The following is a 12,662-nucleotide window of genomic DNA, read 5'->3' on the forward strand; positions in this document are numbered from 1 at the left end:
TGTACATGTATAGGTTTCCATGACAACTGCATGTCACAGGTGCGTAATCTAGCACTTTAAATGCTGTTGAAAGACACAATTATCTTATTAAAAAGCTTTTGATTCAGCCTCCAGAGATTCTCTCTCCACTCTGAACATACTTGGAATGACTACGACCGTTATCGATGAGGTCATCAATGAAATGGAGATACTCATCTGCTCAGCTTACCATTTGAAGACCAAGATAATGACATTTGCAGTGCTATACTGGTATATGTTTTCAGTATATTGGTGGATGTTTTCCAAGAAGCAGACAAAAAGAAAAATTGCTACCAAGAAAGGCAGCATTTGTACCTGTTATCAAGAAGGCAAATCATTAAAAATGAAATAGCTCCAGGATAATCAATTGCATACAAAACTACTTTCCCTTATTGGACATAGATGCATCTTGAAATAGGGACTGATCACACCAGTTATGTCCAAAATATCATATGCTTCCAAATCAATCAAGTCAATTCAAATCAATTAACTTTTTTAGGTTGGGGCCACACACAAGTAAGCAGAAAAAAACAAAAACAAAAAACAACCAACCCTCACTGACTTGGCCCCCTGAGGAGGAAAAATGAGACACCCACCTCACTCATGAAACTTGGGGCACCAGGGTTCCCTTCACCTTCTAGACCTGCAGGAGGGGATCTAAGCTCAAGTCGTCTCTCCCATGACTGAATTAGCTCTTCTGGAAGTATGGGGATAAATTTTGTGGAGGGCCCTAGGCTCTGGAGTCAGGCCAGAAATGAGGGGCTCAGTTTGTGTGAGGGGGCTGGAGATGTGGAGTCTGGGCAGGCAGAAGAAGTGCAGGCTCCAGGTGGAGGGGTCTGAGTGGAAGGATGCAGGAATGGGCTGGGGGGGGGTATGGGAGGGCAGAGGATTGGGGAATTTACTTGGTGCAGCTCCCAGATCAAGGAAACCAGGGGCTGGATCCAGCCCACAAGCCATAGGTTCCCCGTCCCTGACTTAAGGTAAGTACAAATACCAGACTCATTATCCCTGCTGATGTTTGGCCAATAGCCTACCTTGTATGGAAATGTGCGAGTGTGGGTCAGACAAGTATCAATATGATAATATATCTAGCAGTGGTGCCCTATATGGAGAGAACACTGACACTGAGTGGCTAGCCAGCTGGCTTAATTAGCAGGCCCTCAGGCTGGGGAAAGGGATGAGGAGATGTGAGTGGCTGTGGGTTTGAGTCTTGGAACAGGGGCAGACGAGTGTGAGTGGTGGGCAAGGGGACAGAGCACAGGTAGGGCTTCCACAGTAGGAAGCTGAGCAAGAGAGGACCTCAGGGTGGAGCCATGGTCTGGGCATGATGCCCTGCTTCCCCAAATGGAGAAGCCATCTGTTACCCAAACCCAAACCCTGCTTGTGCCCCTCCTCCCCCCCAGTAATCCCAGACCCACAGTTGAGGGCCACTGCACTGGAGAAATGTCTTTTGAATAAAACCAAATGCTACCCATTATTGACGACCCTGGATTATCAAAATGTTAACCAACTAGAGACATGGAGCTAAGAGTTGGAGGAGGCAGCAAGTCCCTCATGCTATGCTGTGGAAGGTGACACCACTGAAATTATGATTCTATAGAAGTTTACTAATCAAGTAAACACCTCCCTTACCTTTTTTAATCATTAATCTGCCCATAAAATGAGATTTGGACTACATAATACTTCCAGACTACTATTGTTGGGCACTGTAAACTAAAGCCAACCCTAAAACCAAACTATCAAATGTATATAATGGGATACAATTTACTTTAACGAAACTTTAATATCTTTTAAACTCATTTTTGTATTATCCTATTTCTGAAATACAGCAGAACCTTGTTAATTCTCACTAATACCTGGGAATCTGATTGTCAATTACTGACATTTTGTGAACTAGCAAGTACTGTAAAACAAAAAAGACAATGCATTACAAAATATACTTTGTTGATTTTGACAACTGTAGTTTGTTTTTTATTATTTATAATACTTCATAGTATGCTGTGATATATTTTGCAAAAATAATGAAGTCTTGAGCTCAATAATGTGCCAGTTTAAGAAAAAAATTTAGGAATGAAAGAATCTGATGTCTGTAGTTGGGACGATGAAACTATGGAGACTCAAGATATACACAGGTAAGCATGGCAGACAAAATATATCCATAGTATATTTCTATTATTTGACCGAGAGAATAGCCAAGGATGTAGGTCCATACATAATAGCTTCCTCTAGGCCGCACAACTACAATTTGGGTGCTTCAGGAGGCATTGGTCTGCATCGATTTCCTCAGGTAGAAAGCAATAGCAGCTTCAGGCAGGCTTAGCAGAGACTTGAAATAACCATTCTGTTCCCCTAGCTTTCTATCGTTCCTATAGGAAAAGCTCTTTCACGTATTTGCTGCTGGGTTCAGGTTTGGGGCTTTAAGGATACAAAACTTTTGTAAGAATTCTGCTGTGTAACCTTTACTGTGAGGTATGACATGACTGCTACTAACGTATATACCTTAGCTGTGTTTTATAGTTTTGGACTACCAAACACTGGCAAACCAGCAATGGTCTACTGGCAAACTATGTTTTCTTTTGATCTCTGAAGAGAACTTCAGTAGTTTTCCATTTGTCAGCAATTTCCTATGCTTATACTAGGTAACTGGTGTTTTGTACTAATGGTATCTTGGAATTTTTTAATTCTTGATTTCTTGAAAGATTAGTTTTGTTGTTATAACTAAGAGATAAAAAAGCCTTCATCTTTAAAAAAATGAAAATACACACTGGTATTTTCTAGGAATGTACAGTAAACTTCCGATAATCCAGCACCTTTAGGACCCAGGGGGTACTGGATTATCAAATATGCCGGACTATCGGAAGGGGGGGGCTATGAGAGGTCTGGGGAGGAGAGGGGCGGTGCTACGGGACCAACCTAGCACCCCAGCTGCTTTGCCCTGGGCGTCCCGGAGTCAACCGCTGATCACTACGGCACTACAGAACCAACCCAGCAGCACCCCAGCTGCTCTGTCCCAGGCGTCCCCAAGTCATCCGCTTCTGAAACTGACCAGCGGCTGACTCGGGGAAGCCCGAGGCAGAGCAGCTCCAATTGTCCGGCTGCCTGGAGTACTTCCAGGTTCCAGGTGGTGCTGGACTATCAGGAGTGCCGGACCACTGGATGCCGGACTACTGGAGTTTTACTGTAATAGTGTAGTTGATTAACCGATAAACAAAAGCTTATAGGTTAATGCTATAGACTACACGCATTCCCCCCCCCCCCCCCCACACACACACCAGTAATTTTTCTGTAGCAAGCTGGCCAGCAGCCATGCTCAGTCCTGGCTTATGCTGGGTCTGGGACATATCCCTGCTGTGGGTCTGCATTTAAAATGTATTAGGAACTGGAAGGGCAGGCAGCCCCGCTCAGTTCCACCTCGTGCTAGGTCCAGGACCTCAGCCCCCGCAGGACAGGGGCTGCTGCCAACCTGCACTGCTGCCTCTGTATCAGAGGCAGCAGTGCAGGGCAACAGACAGCAGTGCAGGGCAACAAAGGGAGCTGGTTTTTAAACCACCTGCTCCCACCTGACATCTCATGCTGATGCCTCTGATACAGAGGCAGCAGTGCAGAGTGGCAGGGGGCTACTTAGGAGTGGAGCCGGAGTGCACTGGCTGCCAGCCACACCCCCGGAGACTATAGAATAAGTCGACTATCCGATTAGAATTCATGAGGTTAACTATTCAATTAACCGATATTTAACATCCCTAGTATTTTCTGCTATTTAAATAAAATCACTAGTGGTTTAGGACTCTTTAAAAATTTGAATTCAAAATCTACTTCATCCAATCATCAATTTTCTACAGCATGGGCTGTTATTGTAGAATTTCAGTAGAGGCAGAAGGGAGAGAGAGTGAAAGGAGTTTAGCTGGAGGTCTCACTCCTAAAGGCCTCCTCCTTGCGTTGTGTTTTTTGTTGGGGTTGTTGTTTGTACTTTTTATGAAGGCAAAGTTACAAAAGAACAGTAACACAGTACATTGTACTTCACTTGTTCAGGATCACATTAATATTCAAAGAACCTGGCCAAAGAGCCTCGCTTGCCAGCTGGTGAGCCACCCTCCTCTGAGTTCACTAGGAAGGCTGCCAAATGTCTAAATACCTATCCCTCTTTTTGGTTCTTCTCTTCTATACATGTTTTGTGTGCTCATCTGCCATTCTGGTCAAAAAAGACCCAGCTGCAGTTTTCAAAATGTGTTAATGCCAATCTTTGGTTGGCAAGGAAGAGGGAAGATACTTCACTATCATAATAATAAATAGCATTTACCAGTTAACTCTCAAAGCACTTGACAAAGGAAGTCAGTATCATCATTTTACACATAGAGAAACTGAGGAACAGAGAAAGGGTGTGACCTGCCCAAAGTCTTTCAACATGTCTATGGAAAAGGCAGGAACACAACTCAGCTCTCCATCAAGTGCTCTATCCTCTAAGGTCAGTGTAGGAATGTAAGCAACTAGTCAACTAGTCCAATGTTTCTCAAACTTTTTTTAATATATATATATATATATATATCTTTTTTTTTCTTCCAAAAAAGGGGTAAGAACCTCCAGTTCTTACCTACAGTTTTCAGACACACCATTTTTTGTTCTACCACTGCAACACGTTTATTTAAACAATTTAATTGTAGCCGGGCAGCAAGGGAGGGGGAGCAGGAGCCAGTGCTGGGGGGAGCCAGCTTAAAAGCCAGTTCCCCCCAGCACTATCTCCACAGAGGGCAGGAGAGGCAGAGGCATCTCTACTGCTGTGCCTCTCTGTTTGAAATGTACAAGAGCTGCCCACAGCCCTAATCCATTTCAATGGGAGAGATGCAGCAGGTTAATGAGTGTCCCCCTTACTGACTAATCGAGTATCTGATGGAAATTCCACCAACTACTCAATTAGTTGATTAATTGAAATTTAACATCCAGAAGCCAGTGATCCCCAAATTTTTCAGGGTCACACTTCCCCTTACTCCTGTCCCCACACACACAGAAGTTGGGGCCAGGAACAGAGACATGGCTGAGGACAGGGCTCGTAGTAGAATCCTGGCAAGAGGCAGAGATGGGACCAGTGCTGAAGCAGGGGGTTGATGCTGAGGACAGGGACAGAGGCAGAAGTGGGGTCAGGAACCATGGCTGCAGCTGGGTCAAGACCAGAGCAAACCTGGAGGTGAAGCAAGGGCAGACTGCATTCCTTCCCATGAACTCACCATGCTACCCCAAACATTCCTCCATGACCCCACCCTACTGTTTGGAGTGTGTTGCTCTACGCCACAGTATGACACCGCTTTCCCATATGCCCTGTGAAGCTGAACAGACTACTTCTATAATAAAATAGTGGAGGAAGATGACAGATGTCAAATTGCCTACATTTTGCTAACAAATTTCATTTGAAAAGCTACATCAAGTTTTGGGACTATTAGCAGCCATATTTTCTCTTCAAATTGAAGACAAGTTCCAAAACCATTTAAATCCTAAAAACTTATCTTGTAGTATGTTGTTTTGAAAGATTATTACAAAAATAGCTCTCTCCTGCTCTCATCTCTTTTGTATCTAAAATTTAAGTTACAAACACCAAAATGTAAGAATTTATAATGGGAACTTTACAGTTCTTGATATCCTGAATCCAATGGAAAAAAGGAGAAATGCTCTAATTACACTTTCTTCCATTTACTTCCTCCATTCAGAGTAACAGAGTCTTCTGCATAGTGGATAGCAATTCTTGATCAAAAGCAGCATGAAGCAGTGACAAGGAATCTCAATGAGACCACTCCAAATCAGACATGGCCTGTCTGCGAAACACCAGTGAAGAAAACAGGCCCTGAAAACATTAGGGTCAATATTTTCATATTCAGTTCCAGAAAGCAGTATGCACATGTACATTCTATTTCACAGTCACACTTCCAAGAATCCTGGCTGTTTCAGTCTAAGAAGATCTGGAACCTGATAAATCATTATCCCTCTGTTCAAGATCAAATACCTGAGATAAGCCTCAATCCAAGATGAGCTCATGATTACTGATAGAGTACCAACGCCTCTAACATTAAGAAGCATTTTCAGCTGAAAAGCTGGCCTATGTGGGGGAAAAAAGCCACCAGAAGTACCATATAAACCAGCATCTAATCAGGTTTTTCAAGTTACAGCAGACACTTCCTTGCAAATATAAAATGTGAATAAGAAATCCATTGCAAAAAATAAAAATGCATAATGCAGAACTAGTTCCAAAAGCCAAATAAAAGAGATACATTGAGCTTGGTGAAAATTCAACGACCTACAGTTTTAAAAAAGCTTAATACTCTGATGAGAAAAAATGAAAGGTGCTCTCATGTAACCATATAAATTTTTGCTGACACTTGGAAAAGAGCATACATCATCATCAGCAATAAATACTATTCCTATTATTATGCAACATGGATTCATGTTTGCAAGCATAATTCTGCTACAGATGTCTATAGTCAAATATAGAACCTCTGCACTCAGAAATTATGTAAACTATTAAAAGAAATCATAGCACTGATTTGTTAGACATTTTACTCCATCATGCAAGCTATTTGTTACCCTATCAAATTTGAAAAATACAGTATATTATACCTATATTTAAAACTATACAAAATATTTTCAGGCTAAACATTTCACATGCTACTTTCATTGTATCACAAGCCACTTCCAACCACCGTATGTAATTTACTGCAGTCAGAAATAAAAAGGTTCCTTTATATTTGTCAGTCTTTGATATAGACACCCTGCCTATCAACAGCCACCATTACAACTTACCCAATCCAAAAATTCTCAAGCCTTTTAAGACTGTCTACTTTATTCTGAGGAACACAAAATAAAAAAAACTTATTGCACACTAGATTAAAATACATTTTCAATATTTTTCCTCCATATTTTTCTTCACTGTAGATTTATAAAACCAGCTTACAGCCAGGACTGGTTAGATTTGTGAAAATCATACTGGATAAGATTCAAGAGTTGCTGATTTCCTGTTTTAGGAAGTAACAGTTCTACCAAAAGAATCCCCAAGGCAAAATGTTTAGTGTTCCAGTGTGTAAGCTCTAACAGCCTTTGTTCTTCCCTTTGCTATAATCATTACTGCTTTCTTCTCTCTCCCCCTCTCCCTCTCTCTGAAGCCTCCAGCTTTCAGTATAAGGTGCAAATGCCAGCTCAAATCTAAAGTACACATTTATTTTTTAGATGACAAAAAAAAAATCCTATGCATTGCAGTGAAGCTTTGGTTAAAAGCAGTTATCCCTTAGCAGCTGATGCACTGCCCATCCGGTTTCCTATTCTTATTTCATAACTGCTCAATATAATTTATGTCACTAATAATCTACTGGAACACCATCAAACCTCTAAAATACATCCTTCCACTTGGCTCCAAAATCCTCTTCTTGTAATACAGTTTAAGAAACACAATCAAGTTGGTATATTTTATACATATATTATACACCTATGCATAAAACATATATAAAATACTGGTATAAAATTAAAGTAATTAATTCAGAAATAAGTAAGCTACTTTGATTTGGCCATGCAATCCTTTTATAAATAATTAGAAGGAAAAGTCTAAATGTGTAATGCTGTACTGCAATGCAGAATAGTTCACTGCCATGTGGTCCACAATTTATGATTGTCACTTAGAGGCCTATTCTGTATGACTGAATAGTGAAAAAATCTTCATCTATGAGATATATAAATGAAGAAATTGTATTTAGCCTGAGTATCAGTAAGTCTTTACAAACAATAGCTTTAATCTCATTAAACTTGGATGAGGTTAATAGTATTTCTTCACCTACATTTAAACCATTGTTTCTTCACCATTGTGCCAAGTGTGCAATCAGGAGTCAGCTTTAGGTTTTGTATATATGTACCTTCATATTGTTGTTATAGTCGTACTCAAAATACCGTATCTCACCTTGTGAACCTTGACCTTTGAAAGATTTTTTTTTAGCCACTGCTCAGTTATTGTCAGAGATACATTACCTCTGCAAATATGAAAGGGTTAAAGGCAGCCCCAATCAATAGGCCTACAAGAAAAAAAGAAGAGTATGCCTTACAGCATCTTTGCAATGCTTTTATGCACAATTCTACAACATTGTTTCCTTTGGCCTTTAAGAAAGACACAGCACTTCTCCCCCCCCCCTTCACATCTTCTAACGAAGAAAACCATAAGACAACACCCTGTAAATAAAACAGCATGCAAAGCAGCATTCTTCAGTCACAAGCATAACTACAATTACAAATCATTCAATCCATTTTTATTTAGTCTAACCAGTGTCCCACCCTAGCAAAGCAAAAATATTTTAATAAGGGTCATAAATCTCAGCTCTTGCCCATTCTTTAAACATAAAAAGGAATGAAAAGCTAACGTAATCTCAGCTACTGCAAATATGTAAATTTATATACAGAATCCTTTATGACTACATTAGCCACATACCAGTGCTGTGTGTCTAAAGTGTGCATTCACATACTGTTTTGGGATGGTATCTTTCTGCAAGCTCCTCTGCTTTTGGCTGCCATGAAGGGAGGAAGCTATCCCACTGTAGTAGCTCAGTGACTGCATTGTGTTCAGGAGCTGATCTGCCTCAAACCAGTCTCAGCCGGTTCTGGTCACCCTACATAAAAAGCTATGGCAACCCTCGCTGAGTTGCCAACAAGTCCCTGAAAATCGCAAGGGCTCTTTTCTTCTTTGGATGTGGGGGTGATTTCAATTATGTCCCCCAATTTCTATCATATCCCCATTGCATACAAACATCCTTACACCCCAACTCCACCCCAAAAACATTCCCTTCCTCTCCTCCCCCACTTACCTCCCACAACCTGGCTGAAAGCTGTGAGCGTGTGTCTGTAGCTAACAAAGAGACTGCAATAAAAATCCTCATAGGATCTCTCTTGCTGCACAAGGCAGACTCGGCCGCAGCACTGGGGTGACTGCTAACCAAGGTCTTCTCTGTCTCCACTCCCTACAGTATAAGGTGGCTGCCGATTAACGTCATGACTGCCCCCTCATGCTGGGAGCTCTGGGGTAGACGCTAACCAAGGTCTTCTCCTTCCCATCCTCCCACCTTTCACAGTACTTGGGGTAATGCTATCAAGCGTTTTTTCCCCATCCACGTGGCATTTTTCTCCCCACCCCACAAGCAATCTCTTCTTTACACCCTCCCCACAGCACTATGGTGGTTTCTTTGCCTCTCAACCCTCTTTAGAGCACCGATTGAAAAGAGTTTTTAAACCAAGGTCTGATCTGCCCCCATACCTCCACAAAGCACAGGGGGTAGGGAGAGGGAGCTGCTAACCAAAGTCTTATCTCCTGAAACCTGCATTCCCAACCTCAGATGTGACTCTACCCTGATCAAGGTCTGCTCAACCCACTCAACTACCCAAAGGTGTAGAATGACTCTTCATCAAGGCCTCTTCTGTACTCGCCCCTCTCAGCACTGGGATATTCCTAACCAAGTTCCCCTTCTCCTCCTACATCCTCCAATCTAGGGCCCACTTCTTCAATTCACAGGTGAGGGTGGCTCCAAATTAAAATCTTCTATGCCCCATTGCTGCCCTGTCCACCCTCTCTTGTATCAGTCTTTTTTGTGCCCTCTCCCATGCTCTCAAAGACATGGCACCTTGACATAATTTTCTCTGCACCACTATAACCTATCCACCCATTGGTATAACTTCTAACTTGTTTCTTCCTTCCACCACTTCCTCTTAAAGAAGCAGCTCCTGACAAAAGTCTTGTCTGTTTCTGCCCTTTATCCCATCTCCTCCTCACACAGAGGTGGTTGGTAACCACAATCTTCTCTACATACCTTATTTTCATCTCCTGCCCCCTCTGGGGTGGCTCCTAACCTCAGTCTTTTCGGCTTCCCTCACTCTCCATCCTTTCCCCCTTTCTGGGGCAAATCAAAACCACAATCTTTTCTGCCCTTACTGCCATCCCCATGTCTCGCTGTTCACTCCCATCTCCTCACTACACTAGGGCAACTCCTAACTCAGTTTTCTCTGTGCCTGTCACTTCGATTGTCTCCATGCACTGGGGGGGAAGTTTCCTAACCACAGTCTTTCCCACATCTCTCACACATCCCCTTGCTTGTGCTGGGGGGCTCCTCCTTTGCATCCTTTACAGCCATCCCCTTCCCACACCGCAGGGCTCCTAATCATGGTCTCCTCCACACCTTTCACTGCATCCTGTCCCCACATTGGCAGGCTCCTAACCACAGTCTCCTCTACCCTCCTGGCCCCCCAGCCTCTCCCTTCATTGCAGGATGCCCAACCACGATCGCCTGTGCATTCATCAGCCCCATCTCCTTCCCACACTGGCACACTCTCAACCCCCATCCCCATCCCACACTGGCAGGCTCTTAACCACAGTCTGCCCCGCAATCCTCGGCCCCACTCCCTCCCCACATGGGGGGGGGGAGATTCCTAAACACGGTTTATTCTGCACACCCCCATATCACTGTCTCCTTCACACCCGGGCCCCCAGACCACTCCACACTGGGAGGAGAGCTCCTCACTGAATCCCCACATGCTCCCAAGCACCAAGCTATAGCCCCTTTCTGTTCAGGGCGTAGCTAGGTCTGGGTGAGGGCTGGACCAGTGCAGGGACCCTTCCGAGACGGGGCTGGGGGCCGCAGGGGCGCTGCACGGCGAGGCCGAGGTGCCTCCTGCCTAACCCCTCCAGCGGCTGGGAGGCCAGGGAGCCGCTAGCCACCCCCCCGCCGTGCTGGACTTTGCAGCCGTCAGGCCCTGGCAGCTGTGCCGCTCGGGTGACCTCGGCCCTGCGCGCTGGCGCCGGCTGCTTCCCCATTACGCAGGGGTCCCCGGGTCCTCTCTGTGGAAGGCAGGGGACCCCCTTCCCGCCAGCGGCCTCGCTGCGGAGCGCGGCCTGGGCGGCGGCGCGGCGGCGCTAGCCGGGCCCGAGCGGAGAGCCGCGGCTGCCGCACTCCAGGCCGCTCTGCCACAGCCCAGCGGGGCCTAGCGCGCCTGGGAGCAGCAGCCAGGCCCGGGGGAGAAAGCGAACCCGCTGCATGCACACGCCGCACCCCCATGCAAACAGACCTGCTGCTGCCCTGCAGGGCCAGCGACCCGCACCCGGGGGGCTGCTCCTGCAAGGGGGGCCTCGGGCAGACAGGGCTCAGGGCTCTCTCACTGCCACTGCAGCCTGCAGAGAGGCCTGGTTAAAAGATGGTTGAACATAATGGCAGAGAGAGAGAGAGACTCTGGCTGGGACTGGAGGAAAAGGTGGGGGTGGGGGTGCCTCTGTGGCTTGTCGAAAGAGGGGAGCGAGATCTCCCGTGTCTCCGATTTTAAGCTTGCTCCTTTGCGTGAGAAGAAGGTTAGGAGCTTTTATAGGTGTGTTGCGAGCATTTCCTTCGACAATCAGGAACTCCTTGGCAAACAGAGTAGAGACAGAGAGAGGGCGAAGGAGTTAAAAGCCAACCATACATGTCTAAATCACAGACAAGGGGAGCTCAAGTGCACTGCTGGTTTAGCAATTTCGGGTGTGGGGTTTTTTTTTTTAAACTTGTTCTTTAGGAACTAGATTGAGGAGGCCCATTCAAAGAGTATAGAGAGAGACAGAGAGAAAGAAGTTACCTGCTAAGATCCATGGATTTGTTTTTTCCAAATTGAAGATTGAAAAGGTGTTCACTAAAATACCAATTATTGTACTCTAACATTAATTTTAAAAATACATTTTTAGGAAGACAAACAGAATCTGATTTTTTTCCGAATTATTTTTACAATTGGAAACAACTTTAAAATTCAGAACAGAAAAAAATCTCATTGACTTCAATAGGAAATGAGGAAGGTGGGAGCATGTTCTCTCTTTTCACAATCTTTTCTGGTTTTTTCCATGTTTGCCTATGTTAAAAAGCCTTTACTCTAGCACAATGGTCCATTAGTTGTTACAGCACAGGAATCAGACCTAGGTTTTATTTTCACCTCTTCCACTGACTTGCTATGGCCACAAAGGGAAAACTTCTTTGTACTATTTTCACCACCAACTGTAAAATGGGGACAGTATTTCCTTTCCTCACAGGGACATTGTACAACTTTGTGAAGGTGTTTGACATGCCTGTCATGGAAGATGCTATGGAAGAATAAATTATTATGATTATTTGCTGTAATACTGGAGAAAGTGGTTTCTTTTTCTGACTCCTGCAGTAATCAATTTACATCCTAAGCACAAGATTTGATTAGACTTATTTTGGCCTGCATAAAGACAAGGCAGGTTGAAATTACATATTTTAAAATCAGATGCCTTATCTGTTTTAGTATCACTGTAGATTAATACACCAAGAATTTAAAATATCTGCACATGCTTTTAACGTTATTACAGATAATTTGCATTCCACTTACTGTGGACCCTGGACAATGAAAACTTTCACTTTTGTTTCTTGTCTGTTTCTCTTTCAGCCTCATAGGAGAACGTTTAAATCTAACCTACACATTGGCTTGAAGAAGCTGGTGCTTACAATCTTCAATAGAGTTTTAAATCTTATCTTTTGTAAACTCCTTGGATTTTTTACTTTTTTTTTTAACAAAACATAATTTTGTCCTACATTGACTTCAGTGTCCCCCAACTACAAATATTATTGATCATAAAATTATCCAGCCCCTTTAAAAAATTA

At 43.7% G+C, this 12,662-nt stretch overlaps 1 protein-coding gene across 17 annotated transcripts in view; it reads right to left on the reverse strand.

The window, feature by feature from the left end:
* Nucleotides 1-11,344, reverse strand: part of ZNF532 (zinc finger protein 532) — a 99,056-nt gene extending 87,712 nt beyond the window's left edge. For 2 of the 17 annotated variants that reach the window (XM_075932607.2, XM_089779446.1), the window contains exons 1-2: nucleotides 11,089-11,344; nucleotides 8,014-8,057 (exon numbers count right to left, since the gene is read on the reverse strand). Coding sequence is in view for 1 of the 17 variants with exons in the window: in XM_006116534.5 (XP_006116596.1) it covers nucleotides 8,502-8,550 (49 nt within the window). In the remaining 16 variants the exon portion in view is untranslated. Of the gene's footprint in view, nucleotides 1-6,801; nucleotides 7,880-7,945; nucleotides 8,058-8,467; nucleotides 8,779-8,840; nucleotides 10,411-11,088 lie in introns of those variants that run through there. The other 15 variants (XM_025181404.3, XM_089779442.1, XM_075932606.2 and 12 more) reach the window with 10 other exon arrangements.
* Nucleotides 11,345-12,662: the final 1,318 nt, after the last annotated feature.

Source organism: Pelodiscus sinensis, chromosome 6, assembly GCF_052426305.1.
Source record: "Pelodiscus sinensis isolate ZL-2025 chromosome 6, ASM5242630v1, whole genome shotgun sequence".
Classification (NCBI taxonomy): domain Eukaryota; kingdom Metazoa; phylum Chordata; order Testudines; family Trionychidae; genus Pelodiscus; species Pelodiscus sinensis.